The sequence below is a fragment of the Cladophialophora bantiana genome (assembly GCF_000835475.1).
Source record: "Cladophialophora bantiana CBS 173.52 unplaced genomic scaffold supercont1.14, whole genome shotgun sequence".
Taxonomy (NCBI): domain Eukaryota; kingdom Fungi; phylum Ascomycota; class Eurotiomycetes; order Chaetothyriales; family Herpotrichiellaceae; genus Cladophialophora; species Cladophialophora bantiana.
Window position 1 is genome coordinate 1,131,225 of NW_015971588.1, and position 15,585 is coordinate 1,146,809.

At 52.6% G+C, this 15,585-nt stretch overlaps 6 protein-coding genes across 6 annotated transcripts; 2 read left to right on the forward strand and 4 right to left on the reverse strand.

The window, feature by feature from the left end:
* Nucleotides 1-120: 120 nt before the first annotated feature.
* On the forward strand, nucleotides 121-1,365 carry Z519_09207 (uncharacterized protein; the record flags this gene model as incomplete). The annotated part of the gene is made up of 1 exon (XM_016766931.1): nucleotides 121-1,365. One exon carries the CDS (start codon nucleotides 121-123, stop codon nucleotides 1,363-1,365), a length of 1,245 nt encoding a protein of 414 aa, XP_016617229.1.
* A 945-nt stretch (nucleotides 1,366-2,310) lies between these two features.
* Nucleotides 2,311-3,849, reverse strand: Z519_09208 (uncharacterized protein; the record flags this gene model as incomplete). Its single annotated transcript, XM_016766932.1, has 1 exon — nucleotides 2,311-3,849. One exon carries the CDS (start codon nucleotides 3,847-3,849, stop codon nucleotides 2,311-2,313), a length of 1,539 nt encoding a protein of 512 aa, XP_016617230.1.
* A 429-nt stretch (nucleotides 3,850-4,278) lies between these two features.
* Z519_09209 (uncharacterized protein) lies at nucleotides 4,279-7,204 on the forward strand (the record flags this gene model as incomplete). The annotated part of the gene is made up of 3 exons (XM_016766933.1): nucleotides 4,279-5,334; nucleotides 5,380-5,566; nucleotides 5,619-7,204. 3 exons carry the CDS (start codon nucleotides 4,279-4,281, stop codon nucleotides 7,202-7,204), a joined length of 2,829 nt encoding a protein of 942 aa, XP_016617231.1.
* Nucleotides 7,205-8,110: 906 nt separating this feature from the next.
* On the reverse strand, nucleotides 8,111-9,292 carry Z519_09210 (uncharacterized protein; the record flags this gene model as incomplete). Its single annotated transcript, XM_016766934.1, has 1 exon — nucleotides 8,111-9,292. The coding sequence occupies one exon, from the start codon at nucleotides 9,290-9,292 to the stop codon at nucleotides 8,111-8,113; it is 1,182 nt and encodes a 393-aa protein (XP_016617232.1).
* Nucleotides 9,293-10,175: 883 nt separating this feature from the next.
* Nucleotides 10,176-11,618, reverse strand: Z519_09211 (uncharacterized protein; the record flags this gene model as incomplete). Its single annotated transcript, XM_016766935.1, has 2 exons — nucleotides 10,176-11,494; nucleotides 11,552-11,618. The coding sequence occupies 2 exons, from the start codon at nucleotides 11,616-11,618 to the stop codon at nucleotides 10,176-10,178; spliced, it is 1,386 nt and encodes a 461-aa protein (XP_016617233.1).
* A 591-nt stretch (nucleotides 11,619-12,209) lies between these two features.
* Nucleotides 12,210-14,030, reverse strand: Z519_09212 (uncharacterized protein; the record flags this gene model as incomplete). Its single annotated transcript, XM_016766936.1, has 1 exon — nucleotides 12,210-14,030. The coding sequence occupies one exon, from the start codon at nucleotides 14,028-14,030 to the stop codon at nucleotides 12,210-12,212; it is 1,821 nt and encodes a 606-aa protein (XP_016617234.1).
* Nucleotides 14,031-15,585: the final 1,555 nt, after the last annotated feature.

Consider the following 15,585-nt stretch of genomic DNA (forward strand, 5'->3'; position numbering starts at 1 on the left):
TTTTGCGAGGCTCCCCACGTGGGTTGAAGCCCCCGTTTGCCGATGTCCGGAGGCGGCTACAAACGCTGTGCAGGTGCGCTTATCGTCGGCTTCCACCATCTACCAGCAAACCCCTTCATAATGTCTGGCTTCCCTTCTCATTTGGCTCTGACACAACTCAATACGCTTGTCGTGTTCTCCAATATGTTTGCTGGTCGGAGGCTCAACGTGGTTTTCAGAGCATTGAAGCCGTCAACCCAGCTTCGACACGCCAGTCAAGCATCATCCGAAGCTCGTTTGAACAAGCCCATCGACTTCAAAAGGACGGCCGTCCTTCACCAATCACAGAACAGTGCCCGGACTGCCTATGGACTCTCTCAAGATGCTCCGGTCGACTGGGTGAACCTCCATGGCGCCATTAACGCGTCCCTTCATCATGCTTTGAAGAGCGATGAGAATGTGCTCCTGTTCGGCGAAGACGTGGCTTTCGGTGGTGTATTTCGGTGTTCCAAGGGCTTGACAGACGAGTTCGGCACCAGTCGAGTATTCAACACTCCGCTGTCCGAGCAAGGGATTGTTGGCTTTGCTATTGGTTGTGCGGCTGAGGGCATGAAACCTGTTGCGGAAATCCAGTTTGCAGATTACGTCTTTCCAGCCTTTGATCAGTTGGTCAACGAAGCAGCCAAGTTCCGGTACAGAGAAGGCGCAACGGGGGGCAACTGTGGAGGGTTGGTCGTGCGAATGCCCTGCGGTAGCGTTGGCCACGGTGCCCTGTACCACTCGCAAAGTCCAGAATCGCTATTCACCCACGTCCCCGGTCTCCGGGTTGTCATGCCTCGATCACCAAGCCAGGCCAAGGGACTGCTCACCGCGTCTATCCTTCACTCCCACGACCCAGTCATCTTTATGGAACCAAAAGTTCTTTACCGCGCTGCCGAGGAATTTGTTCCAAGAGACCCATACACTCTGCCACTAGACAAAGCCGAGGTCCTAAAGCAAGGCAAAGATCTCACAGTCATCTCTTACGGACAACCGTTGTACCTTTGCTCCGCTGCCATTGAAGCTTTGGAGAAGGAAATCAAGGGTCTGAACATCGAGCTCGTCGACTTGCGGGCCATCTATCCCTGGGACCGAGCCACTATCATGGAAAGCGTGAACAAGACAGGTCGCGCAGTTGTTGTGCACGAAAGCATGTACAATGCAGGCGTCGGAGCCGAAGTCGCTGCAAGTATACAAGAAGGGGCGTTCCTTCGACTGGAAGCTCCTGTCGCCAGAGTAACGGGCTGGAGTACTCATCCAGGATTGATCTTTGAGAAATTTAACATTCCAGACATTGCGAGTAAGTCCGTCATTCGGCGGCACGCCGCGCAGAATTTCAGGGACTAATCTATGCATAGGAATATACGACACTATGAAGAGAACGCTGGAATACTAATCTAGATCTAGATCTGTGTTCGATCTCGTCTCGCTTTGGAGGTCATTGCGCTGACACAGCCCCATCTTTATGAGCAAAAGAGAGTCGTCGATGCCATCAATCCGGGCAGTCTTGAGAACATCCAGGTAGCAGAGAGTTTTGGGCCTGCTTCGACAAAAACCGGAGAGAATAGAGCCGTTTCAGCATCAGCTACCTCCTCCTCCATCTCTCTGTTTATCCCCGACTAGGCTCCAATGAGCCCTACAACTGGGTTCTCATGAGCGAGAAATCCCAATTCGGGTGACGCAACTCACGCATGTAATTGGGGCAGAGACGCTTGCTACACAGTTAATGTCGGCATTGACGTTACAGATGAACACGAAAGACGCAGTGTCGGCCAAAAGTGAACTCTCAAAGCGAGCGGTAGAGTCATCATATGAACTGGCCTCTGTGACCCAGCCGGCTCGAGGCTTTTTGTAGTGGCAAGCAAAGAGACGTAAAGAGAAGCTGGGGGGAGCCGAGACATGTAACCACAGCGCCGCGGTTTATACACAGGAGAATGTCACGAGCGGTGATTAAAAGGCCTTCTTGGGACAGTGTCTCTCAGTCGGGTCTTTGGAAGAATAGAACAAAGGGAGGAATTTCGCAGAGAAGAATCCAGTCTATCTTTGGTGTTTCAAAACGAAAAAGTCATATGTATCGTGTCCATCAATCATTTTCGCGCTGCGGCTCTTTCTTTCCATTTCATCTTATAACAATCTATATGACAAAGTGGCTCTAGATTATAATTATCATTATACGAGTAGTCTAAATCCAAGTCTAAATCTAAATCTGGATTATTCTTCTTATTCTTCTTCTGGCCGCTGCTCATCAGTCGGTCGCCCATTCATTGTACCCGTGTATAGATTGGCAGTCAGTCAGTACTCCTCATGAAAGACCATGACTTTGGGCATCTCGACGCCCGATTCGTCAAGTTCGTAATACGCTCTGAACAGACCGCCACAATTGAAGTCGGACACCACGTGGCCCCTCTTCTTCTTTTTGGAGGAGGGCATTTTCCCCTCGGTTGTTTGCTTCTTGAAGCCATCCGCCACCCATGGCTGAGGGCCTTCTTCCTCCTGCTCCTCGTCAATGACTTCAATTCCGATAATGCCGCCTTGGCCTTCGCCGGTCCGTCCCCAGCGATCACCGGCCGAGCGTTGCAGCTCGCCATTGGGGCCTGTGACCGTTCTGACTGCATCGGCGAGCGATACGGAGGGCGGACCGGAGAGGCGACAAAGTGCGGCGACGGTGCGTACGGCGTTGAGACGGAGGAAGGAATCCCCGTTGCCGGTACCGCTCATTGCTACGGCGCGACGACGTTTTCGAATTGGTTGGGTGGAAGATGACGAGGGATGTCGCACGAGAGGAGACGGATAAGGTTGGTATGAGGCACTTGCTGAGGGGGAATATGCTGGAGGAGCTCCGTTGAGCGGTTGATATGGATGTTCTGGTTGGGATGGATTGAGGCAAGACCCCAAGGACTCGTTTGCCTGGGACAGGATTTGGTCTAGGACGGGCAGTTTGCCGAGTCCTGAAGTTCTGCGGGAAGACTCTCTTTGTCGAAGCTGGGGTACATTAACGGATTCTTCTTCCCAGGCTTCTGCCCAAAATCCGGCCCCGATGGTAGGTGTGTCGCCAATCCTCCCGGCTTTCTTGTTGGTGAGTCCTCCGGTCGACGTTGCCACGGCGAGATTGCCCCAAGAATCCATACACACGGCTCCGACGGTGCCTTGACTCGGAATCTCATCCACCTCGGAGTCGTCGTCGTCTTCAAAGGGTGACTCAGAATATGCATCGAGCGAGGCAACGAGATTGTTGAACGAGTAGGTGTCGTCGTGGTGAAGACCTCTCCTATGCTCCTCCCAGCGCTTTTTAGTCCAGAACCAACGGTCTGGTTTCTTCTCGAGAGCCCTCTCCCTCCAACCCCATTCCTCAAGCTCTCTCCCACTCAGCTGGCAATGCATCGTACTCGTGCCGCCCAAGCCACCGTCTTTATCTGCTTCCAAGAGAACCTCTTTGGCGAGCAGAATCGGATGTCTCGTGTTCTTGATGAGACTGACAGCAGCGGCCCGTTTGATTCCACCAGCAGGAGGCCCCGCGGGATCAACCGACGAAACCATCACACTAGCTTCCATCTCGATGGTTCCAGACTCGGTAAAGACGGATCCACGACCGCAGTTGAACAAGGGGTCATCTTCCAACAAGGCAACGGCATGACATGCGGCGTCAAGCGCGGACGTGCCCGAGTTGAGTAAATCACGGGTAACTGTTAGATATCTGATCAGGGAGGTCCGGTAACGAGCATAGAGGTCTGGGGGAAGATTTGCACGGGAGAGCGAGCCTGCGCCCCCGTGAAGAATGAGAGTCGGCTTGAAGGGGCCGAGTGTTGAAGGCTGCGTGAAGGTAAAGGTCATTTTGAGAAATTGCTGTTGTAGTTGATGATGGCAAGGCTGTTGGCGAGCTGATGCGCGATCACGCCATCGGCAGGGCGAAAGAGGCGAAGGTGGCTGGTGCTCAGAATTTTCTGTTGGATGCTGGACAAACTCGTTCTGGATTTTTCCTCTAGCCGTGCGCAAGGATTCCTTGAAGTAACAGTAGGAGCAAGATGGATTTATAATGCCGTCACCTGAGGGAATAGCGCAAAGGTCGCTGTCGACGAGCTTGTTAATCGTGGTGCGACAATGTGCCAAATCGGCGACAGCGAGCCGCAGCCGCCGCCGCAGCTGCGCCCAAGTCCGTGGCGTTGGGCAGACGACTCGGAGGTGCGAGCTCCCGACCATCTCCATTGCCCGCCCTTGTCTTCTCTTTTGTTCCATATCATCTGATATTACTTAGTCTCTTCCATGGCCCCAACTGATTCGGTCAAGCAGAACGGGTCACCTCACAAATCATATTCCGCGCCTTCGAGCGAGTCCGAAGCCGGTGAACTCTCGGACGAGGCCGTTACCCCTGGACCCGACGGGCCTGCGTCGACTTCAGTCAAACACCCTCTCCACCAGATCAAGGCGCCTGGCAGTGTCCAGGCTCTTGCGGTCGACGACGATGTCATCTTTGCCGGCACCCAAGGAGGCCACATCGTGGTGTGGTCTCTCGAGACGTACGAGCTGCTGGCTACTGTCCCTGCCCACAAAGAGAGTGTCCTGAGCATCGCGCTCTCTGACGACAGGTCGCTCCTTTTCTCCACTGGTGCCGATGCCATTGTCAATGTCTGGTCCACCGAGTCTTTACAGAGACTGTATTCTCTTTATTCGCATTTTGAAATCGGAGATGTCTTCTGCGTGGTCCATTCGACCAAGATCCAGACTCTGTTTTGGGGCGCCCAGAATGCCAGCATTCAATGGTACAGGCTCAGCACTGACGCCACGGCCAAGTCTCCCGCGTTAACCTTTTCACCGGGTTCTCGCCAACATCGATTCTTTGACTCCTTGGGACCTGGAGGCATAGCTAATGTCATTGCCGATGAAGAAGGCGCAACCAGCGGACGGAACAACCTGGGTGGTCGAGTCCTGACCGTCCCAAGCAGCAACTATCTGCCGTACGCCCACAAAAGCTATATTTACAGTATGCTACTGGTGAAAGGGCTCTTTACTCGTGGCAGAGATGAAGAAGTCCTCATCACCGGGGGTGGCGACGGAACCATCAAGCTCTGGTCGATTGATGGTCTCTCTGAATCTGGCCCGAAACAGATCACAAAATTCAAAAATGCAGACTCTAATGTGTTGAGCCTCTCATACAGAGGCTCGTTCCTTTATGCTGGCTTGTCGGATGGCATTGCTCACATTTACAATCTTGCATCAAACCAACTCGTGCAAAGGTTACAGGTGGGCCATGGCGATGTCAGTCAGATCCTGGTAGGCGTAGAGAGTATCTTGTGCGGAACTAGCCAAGGATGGATCAAGGTAAGTCCATCACCCGGTGAGAAACTAGCCGTTGACGTCTATCAGCGGTACGACGACCATTTCGCAGAGATCGAATCGTGGCAAGCGGCGGCTGGAAAGATTCTAGCGATGGGGTTGACAACAACCCCTGATCATGATATGGTCGCTACGGGAGGCAACAACAGCTTTGTGTCCTTTTGGAGCGGGAAAGCTGGTTCTCAGGTCTCCATAGCTGCTTCTGCACGCAGCAATGGTAAGCCTGCCACCCACGTGCAAACATCTTGTATTATGCTAACAATGGCTAGATGAACTCGTCAACGCCCTTCGAGAGTTTGTGGCGTACCGTACAGTCGCTTTGAACCCAATATGTGTTCGGGACTGTCACGAAGCCGTCACCTTTCTCCGCAAGAAATGTAATGCCTTTGGTGGGACCACCTGCCTCCTATCGCCCCAGGAAGGTGTCAATCCAATATTACTCGCGAGATTTCCGGCCTCGAAACATACCGAATCCACGCGATCGATCCTTTTCTATGGCCATTACGATGTGGTCGACGCCGAGTTTGACGCCAACAGCTCAAATCCAACGTGGAACGGGGATCCGTTCGTTCTTCAACCACTCAGCTCGTATCTCTACGGTCGCGGTGTGACCGACAACAAAGGTCCCATCTTGGCGGCCATCTATGCCGTGGCCGATCTAGTCCAGCACGACTCATTGTCCTGCAATGTGACGTTTCTTCTTGAAGGCGACGAAGAAGCTGGCTCTCGAGGTTTTCGCCAGACGGTTCAATCTGCCCATGACGCTATTGGTCCCGTGGACTACATTCTTCTATCCAATAGTTACTGGCTCGATGATCACATTCCCTGTCTCACGTTCGGCATGCGCGGAGTTGTTCATGCCAGTGTAAGTGTCACTTCGAATCGACCAGATCTGCATTCGGGGATGGACGGCAAGTCTGTCCAGCACGAGCCACTCAAGGACCTCACGGTTCTGCTTGCTGCCCTTGTCGGCCCTTCTGGAACAAAGGTCACAATTCCGGATTTCTACGACACGGTAGATGATCTGTCTGAGTCGGAAGTAAAGGCCTACGCATCCATCACGTCATCGCTCCTACCGGGCCATCCAGAGATCAGGAATGAGAAGGCTTTCGCTCTCTCACTCATGCAACGGTGGCGATATCCCAATCTGACCGTGCACCGCATCGAAGTGCCCGAAGCAAAGACAGCCGTCACCATTTCTGGCTCTGCGAAGGCGACACTGTCAATCCGAATAGTCCCGTCCCAGACAGCCGAGCAGATTGCGCAATCCCTGACAGAATATCTGCGAGCCGAATTTGCGAAGCTACAGAGCTCGAATACTCTGACCGTCACCATCACGTCGAAGGCGGATCCCTGGCTTGCCGATGTGAAAAGCGAGATCTACACGGCCCTAAAGGACGCCATTATCGACGTCTGGAATCCAGATATCGCAGCCCACCAGCAACGAGCGTTCAAGATCTCCGCGGGCGGCAATCATACGCCTGAAACAGAGAGGGGCGCAGCAACACTGTCCAAGTCTACACCCCCCAAGTCCGCCGCGGCCTCGTCATCATCAACGGCGGCGGCAGCCGCAGCAGCAGCAGAAGCCCCAACCCGCACATCCCACCGCCGCGCCTCCTCCCTCGCCACGACCGGCTTCTTCCCACCATCCACCCTCCCCAGAGAACCCCTGTTCATCCGCGAAGGCGGCAGTATCCCCGCGATATCGTTTTTGGAAAGCGAGTTTGATGCCCCCGCCGCCATGTTCCCCATGGGCCAGGCGAGCGACAATGCGCATTTAGATAACGAGAGGATGAGGGTAGAGAACCTGTACAAGGGACGGGAGGTGCTGAAGAGGGTGTTTGCGAGGTTGTGAAATCTGTGAATCCGCGATGGATGTCGAAGGCTCGGGAATCTTACGAGGAGAAGACGATTCGGGGGAGTATTTAGGGTACTGACTAGCGAGCCAGCCAGCAATCCCGATATGACTGTGCAGTATTCAAGTACTCGGTAGATGGATGGACCCGTTAAAGACTCGTTACAGGGTATATATACCACAGTTGATTCAAATCCAGATCCAAATCCGTCTGGTCCCGACTTCAATTCCTATTCCAATCTCGATTTTCCGAACACGATCCATTTCAGGATTCGTCCAGTTGATGGCCCAAAATTCAATTCTCCGGACAAAAATCCCTTTCATATCCTATTTGAATGGATGGACGATAATCCAGCCAGTCTCTTCCTTGACCAAACTCTTGAAGACGCCGGTCGCTATTCAATGCACCGCAATATCCAACCGTGCCAGTGCCGTGCCCATGCCGGTGCCCGTGAGGTGCCGACGCAATAGGATATCTCGCTTACTTGCTTTCCCACTCAGAATATGTCCAAAAACAATAACAACATATATGCACCGGGCGGCCGTGTGTCGTGTCGTGTCGTCTCATGTTCTGTTATTTGCCATGTCGTCGTGAAATTTTGTTTTAGGGGGCCGGATTTGACGGGGCGGCCTGTGCCGTCAACTCGGTTCCACACTGCGTTGCCCAGAAAACCGGTGGATTCGTGTCTGTGGTGACACAAGATATGGTTGCGCGTGTGGTAATGGCGGTGATGCGTCGAAGCCGAATTGTCTCCGCCGCAAGTCGAAGGCGGTTCTGAGACCAAAGTCTAGGCTAATATGCCATCTGGGAATCGAAAGCCAAGACAGATCCCTTCGAAACAGTTGTGTTGTGTTCATTCCTGTCAGTCTCTTCCATCTCGGTCCCTTTCTCATGTCCAACCTCTCTTATTTCTTCTGGAAGACGTTACCGCCACTCAGATTGATCCCGCCGAATGTCCATTGTCCAGCAGCCCAGATCCATGCGCCTAGCTTGGGCTTTTGGCCATCTTTGACTTCATTCACAAGGTCAATCACGCCCTGGAAACTCGACTGGCTCCTGTCAACGCTCTCATTTGTATCTCTCGGGGGCACTGGGACGCGGCCCACCGGGTTCGTGACGCCATTCATTGCGTCGACGGCGGCGATGGCGGGGCCTTGGTCGAAGAAATCGACCAGGACGAATGTAGACGGCTTTCCGTACGCCGAGTTACATTGGGACAAGGCGTATCCGAGGTTTCCAAGGCTGTTGCCGGGCGAGTTGGTGACGGTGATGTTGTCCACATTGGGGGTTTCAATGTCGAACAGCCCCTCCTGGTAGAGGAAATGATTGGTCAATGCCATGCGATTGGAGGCAATGGCGGCTTGGGTGTTTCCCTGGACGGAGGTGGGTCGATCTGGTAGGCAGCTGAAGTTGTTGGGGGAGGTGTTGTCATAAGGGTTTTCGAATATGAATGTGAACTCGTCCATCAGGTAGGCATACTGGCTCGGAATGGACGCAGGGTCGGAGAGGGAGGCCACGAAGACCATAAGTCGTTTATTCGCGGTGATTAGGTCTTGTAAAGTGGGCCAGGTCCCCGATGAGGGAGGCGTGCTTGTGGAAGGAGGGACGTATGCGTAGTTCGTGATCTCGGCCGTGGTGAAATGTGCTCCCAGGTCCTCTGGGGTGGCATTGTCCGAGTTGACGAGTAAGATGGTGACAACCTCATTCGGGTTATTATCCAGCCATGTCTTGATCTCTTCCAGCCAGTCCGACAGAATCCCCGCATCCAACAGATCACAGGAAGAGTGACATAAATGATATTCGCCGTTGGACTTGTGGACTTGGGCCGTAAGCAGACGGACACCGGCTGAGAGTTGGACTGTCGAGTTGTAATACTGGTTTCCCGACGTCGAGAAGCCTGTGGTGGCGTCCCGGACGAAGGGCGAGTCGTGGGCACCTAGGTGGACGATGCTATTGTAGGGTTTCGAGCACAGCGAGGGCGAGTTGTTGCAGGCGGTCGATTGGCGTCTTGCAACTGATACGTCGACTGACGCTGCAACACTCAGGCTGAGGAGGGAGACGAAGGACAGCAAAGGCCGTAACTGCATCTTTACAACGGTGGGAGAGGTCTCGGACAGTCGTTGCGAACAGCGTTTCTCGTGTTGGATGAGATATCTCGATTCAACCTGGGTGACAGCAATAGCAGTCAAGTCGTCCAGGAAGAAGCACGCCAATGAGCGGACAAAAAGCAAAGATCAAAGAAAAGACAGTGCAAGGAGAAAGTGAGGACAGGTGCGGAAGCCCTGCTTCTAACCTTGATGAAGAACCGCAGGCATGGTGTCGCGGTGAGTGAGGCTTGGACATTTTCACAAGCCTTGCGCATGAAACCCAGAGAAGCCACCAGCCGCGCGGCCAGATAGATTTGGTGGTGGCAGAGCCGGAGAGGCTAACTGATCGACGAGTCTCGAACTGGGCTGGATGAATCAAGCATGAAACGGGGTTTGACGTGCCCAATGGAGATGGATAGACGGACTGTGCACAGGGACAAGACGGAGTACGGAGAATGTTGTTTCGGGCTGGCATTCAGGCCCCGAGCACAGCCTCACCAGCCCACCAGCCAACCCACCGGCCCGCTTTTTGAGGCCTCCTATATTTATAATTTGGGTTGTTTAGGGAAAAGGTCCATCTGGGGTACATACTCGTATTAATACTCGGTACGTCTTTCGATAGGATGCTGACAGAATGCAGCCATCGACCCTTGGAAGCTGGAAAGGAACCACTAGTATACGACGTCGCACCAGGGAGCCCATCCGGGCGAAAATGGAGGTGCAGCTTTTAAATTCAAGAACGAGCATCTTCTGGGGTGCTGATGTCCGCAAGCATATACTGAGAAAGAGCAAGACAAGACCAAGGTCTGCCACTCATCTTGTCACATCTGTCATGAATCCCCTGTCCTTCCACACTCTTTGCACCGAACCCAAGTCAATGTCCTCAGCCTCGCCTCGTCATCTTCTTCTCCTGCTTCTTCCGCATCTTCTCGTTCTCCCGTTCCAAAAACTTCCTCTGCTCCTCCGCGCTCATCCCCTTCATCTTCCGTTCCCTCTCCTCCTTCTTCATCTTGTCCAGTTGTTTCAATCTCTCCTCTTCTGCCTCCTTGTCCGAAATCTTCTTCAGCTTGGTCTTTTCTTGCTCACGGATCGCCATGACCTTCCTGAGAACCTCCGGGCGAAGGTGGGACTGCGAGACGATGAAATCTGGCAGGCGAAGGAAAACGGCGAACAGAGGCAGCGTAGGGAGGTAGTCGCCGTCGGAAGGGAGACGAAGCGAGATGTGCAGGCGCTTTTTCGGGGCCGTTTCGTTCAGGTTGGTGGGTTTGTCCTGAGGTTGATCCGTGACGATAAGGTACTGGAAATAGTCGGGACCAGCTTCCTGGATCGCGTCGACGAGTTCTTTTGTGAGCATCCAATCACTGATTTCTGCCGACTCGCTCATGCATGTAGCCCAGTCAGGGAGTTTGGCGTGGTCCTTGGTGAATGTGAGTGACAGATCGTACCGTTCCTCGCGGAGTTTGCGCATCGCCAATTTGTTGACCACGGCAAACACAAACGGGTCGTAGGTTGAGTTCCCGACCGATTTTGCCTTGCCAGCTTCCTCGGATCCGGGGACGGATGGGGGCACAAACTCCTTCTCTTTGCCGTCAAAGGTGTAGATGATGGCTTCCATTCTCTCGGGCTTTGGTTTGATCGACTCGATGAACATGCCCGTGAGTTCCTCCGCCAGCATCATGAGGGGATTCATTCGTCTCTTCAAGTAGATCTTGGCATCCATGAAGGCGACGTTTTGTCGTCCAGTCGCATACGACTCATACTCCCAGGCGGCTTTCTCCTTCAACAAATCATCTGACACATTATCTCCCTTGTTCTTCACAACATCCTTGAACAAGTTCACATCCCCCGGAGACACTCCTCCTTCTACTGTTGATTCGGCCTTCGGGACCGCACTGTATCCAACGACCGCAAACTCTCGCTCCAAAAGAGGGGCATGAACAGCTATCCATTTCTTCGCCTTGCGTCTGTTCGTGCTCGTTCCCCAGAAGTGCACCAAGAGTGCCAAAAGGATGAAAGGGATAAGGACGCCCTCCATCATGAAGTCGGACAGCTGGGTCCGTTCCCACACGCGATACCATTTCGTATAGACGACTGGACGACCCTCGACGGTGGCTCCTGTTGCGGCGGCCGCTTGCGCATCAGCGAGGGAGACGGGGATGGAGGCCGGTGAAGGGGCAGGGGCGGCTGCAAAGTCGGCGAAATCTAGACAACCGACATGAGTGAGTTTCAGGCCGGTGTTGAGGAGCGTTGTTTATTCACCTGCGTCTTCGGCGACGACGGGCGCCTGCGAAGGCTTTGGGCCGAGCAGAGCTTTAAAGTAGTCCATGATGGACAAGGGAAGTGACAGCCTGGATCAAATAAATGACCCTGACAGTTCTCTGTGCGCAGATGAGGGCTGCGCTGCGTTACTTTGACCAAAGGACGGAGAGAGAAAAGAGGTAGTGGAGTCCAAAGACGACTGAGCCTGACCAAGTTGCTCCAGCTCTCCACAATTTCAAAAATGCACTCCACGCGGCTTGCGGCATCCACTACGAGGCACCTCGTACCGATCTCGCCGAGTACACGAGCTCTGGGTAATACTTCGTAGTAAGCCATCTACCGTCGAAGCCTCCAAGTCCATGAACGATAGATCATCCTCGGCCCTTTCGAATCCTAAATGTGGGTCACCAACCGATTCCCCAGACGTGCTGATAACGTTGAGATTGTATATGTAATATATAGCACAACGGTACATAGAAATAATAAGAACCCCAGCTCCTCTGTATCGACGAGAGGATCCTCAGCCTCGTAGGCTTCTCAACTCTATATACATTAACATCGTAGCCTCGTCACGCCATTAGTTAGTGGTACACAGGAAAGAAAGCAAACTTTTGTCTGAAAGCATCGCTGAAAGAAAGTCGAAATGATAACACAAGCATCATCGCGCATACGCTGGAGGAGGGTTTGCTTCTTCCTCACGAGCCACCGGTCCAAAGCTGCCTTTAAGTCTTTCCTCTTCATATCGCTGCGCCATTTCAGTCGCCATTTTCATCATCCAGGCACGCTCCGCAATGCTGCCTGCGTTAGACTGGTCGGCGACAAAATGAAGAAAATTCGAGAGGGCTGGCCGCGACGGGCCTGGCGTGGAGTGGAGCTCGGGTTTCTCCCTGGCGACAGCCTTAGGCTCGGTCGCCTGTTGAAGGACAGGCGGCTCTTTCTGATCTAGTACATACATCGAAGCTCGAGGTGTCTCGTCATCGTCGAAAGATGCGGGAAGTATTCTTTGAGTTCGAATCCGAATTGTGGCGTCGGGATCTTTGGCTCGCGGAGTTTGGTGAATGTCCGACGGTAGTCCCTCAACCTGAATAGTCGGGTCAGGTGCGGGCGTGCCTTCACTGACACTACGCATCCCTCCCGGAAGGACCGGTCCAAACGTTCCTGTTCGTTTGATGGCAACCGGGCTTCTGGGCGGGGTGACAGGATTGAGACCTTGAGTTGGATCAGAAGACATGGTGGCGGCAGGTGCTGAGAAGACCGAGGGTGCAGTCGATGTGCTTTCCGACACACTGGCAGAATCAGCTGTTGAACCCTCTTCGACGACCATTTCAGGTTCCCCAGTTTCTGGGTGAGGCCGCAGGTCAACCACACGCTTCTTCCTCTTGCGTGCTCGGTGGCCTTGGCCGTGTCTTCCACCTCCCATGCTCAAACCATAACTCGAAAATGCAAAGCTCGATAAGGGAGGGCGAGACCAGCCGCTATCAAGCGTGTATGCCGTCGACGTACTAAGACTTCCAGCATACGAGTGGCTTCGAGACAGGGTCGGGGTCGTCGTCCTGGTCAAAAGCCCCGTCATCTCCCCTCGTTCCAATGGACCAGTCCAGGCTCGAAAGACGGCATCTCGAATGGATGGAGTGAACAAAGACAATGTGCGATGTGAATCGGTCAAGGTAGCTAATCGTAACAGGTTCTTTCGCGAAAACAATGACTGAGTTTCGACCGACGAATCCAAAGATAAAGATGCGACTTCTGCCGGGGTCAATACAGCCCCGGTAGAGTCGACTGGGTCCTGTGGTGGACTCGCCAACGGATCAATGACAACTTCATCCTTTGATATCTGTGTGGCCCCAAGCTGACGCTCTTCGCGCGCTTTATCCTCTGGCACTAGCAACTGCAGGGAAAGTCGGTGGATGATGGCAGGTAACTCGTCCATCAAAAGACCTCGCAGCTGAGTTTCAATTTCTTTTTGCAGGAAGTTTGCAACGAAAGGTATGGAGTCGAAGGTCGACGATACGCGTAAAGACTCCAGAGGGTCATTTCGAAAGACGAGCGTCAATCCCTTTTGTCGTGAGAAGACAAGAATGATGAATCCGGACAGGCGAAACTCGGACAAAGTGATTTGTAGTGGTATAGTCAGGCCAGTGTCGGCAGCCAGAGGTCGTGGTGTGGCAAATGCCGAGCGAGTGCGCAGGTATGTGTTCAATGGGTTTGCTTGTACTTTTGTCTTCAGGGTGAGATACGCATTCCCATTATACATCATCTTAAACGTGCCGCGAAACCTATCCTCGGCCAGATCCCCAATCTCCAAGATCTCCAGTTCGGGGGGAACATCTCCTAGATTGAGTTCATTGACAATGATGTCGTCGACAATGATCGCAGGCTTAGGGTCGGCTCGATTGAGGGCATTGGTGAGGAGTTCTTGTGCGCGCGGCAGGAAACCGGCGTCGGTAGACAGTGGAGACCAGTTGAAGTTGAAGGCCATAGTTGACAAGCACTGTTGAAGTGTGTTTATGCCTTATGGGAAGGGGCGACCGCGTCTAGCTGGCATGGTTTATCTTCCGTGCGTCGATGTTGTGAATGGGATGCCTGGATTGCTCACTCGGACAGAGCACATGCGCGCACCCGAAGGTGGAGGGCCAACTGATGTGACCCAGTGATGCGTTTGGCGGCTTTGCAGACTCTGCGCACGCCTCACCGGTCGCTCGATTGAAGCAAAACAGATAGACTTAGGTGGATAGCAATGACAAGGTCTACAACGCGACGAGGGAGTTGTGAGGGAGAGTCGTGGTTGTTGTTGCATGTCCAGCATCCAGGACTAAGTACCGAGATTAGGACCAAGAAATTTCTTTGCCATTTGCATTTGCTTCCATATCTCCGTCACCTGACATTTTCGGAAGAAGCAGGCGAGCAAGGCCGCTCGGCTGACTTGCCCTCTCTACACATGCTGGATGACATCAGCTATCACTCCACATCGCTGACGTCCACAGCCTTGCAGCCTTGTCAATATTGCCGACATCGTAGAAGAACAATATATCAACCTCGTATGCCGCGTAAATGCTCTTGGGTAGGCTTTTCGTGGTTCTTGCCGTACAGCAGGAGAATGGTGTCAGAGGTAAGGCATGGAGAAAAGCCAAATTCCACGTGAGGAGTCCATCGAGGGTGTTCTGCCACACCCAGTCCTGCCCTTTTACAATTCTTCACACACAACCAAGCAGAATAACAGAAGTCACATGGGAATGTGCGTCTTAAGACATATAATTTGGAACCACTCAATTTCTTCCAACAATCGCAAAGACCCCTACTAGGAAAGAGACTGCAAGAGTCAACACATAAGAGAACAGAAAGAGACTTATCGAAGTCAACAAGTGATGGAATGGTTCAAGTAGGCGATCCTCCCTCAACTGATCCTCCCAATCGATCTGAGATTCAACCCCAGACATGTCTGGTCCAACTAGCATCGGGCTAGCAGGCAACATGTCCCGGTTCGAGTCTCGCTCTGAACACGGATATATCAGGTTCAAACTAGCACCGGCTGGAAGGCAATATGTCCTCGACCCCACGGAAAAACCTACCGCAAGGTAAGGTTTCACTTACCACCACCCCCAGTTCGAAGGGGCTGGTGGCAAAGTTTTTATAGTTTTGCTGCATGGTTTTTGAAAATATGACTCTGTGTGTGTGTATGTATGTGTGTATGTATATGTATATATAATATACGGAGGCGCGCACTAAATATAGCGTCCACGCTAATTATAAATAATAGTGAATCTTTACGTAATAGAGAATTTTTTAGAGCTTTAGGCTTAGAACGCCTATTAGCCCCTAGATTAAGATATCTAGAGACTCTCGATTAGATGAATACTATAAGCATTATAAGTACTCTTTATAATAATCTAGGGGCGGTTATTAAGAGTAACTATTTATAAATTAATTTATCTTTTAAATATATAGTTATTTATAATTAGCGTAGTTAGTATATTTAGTGCGCGCCTCCGTATATATATATAAAAACCTCGAATAGTCGTATTCACGGGGCTCCC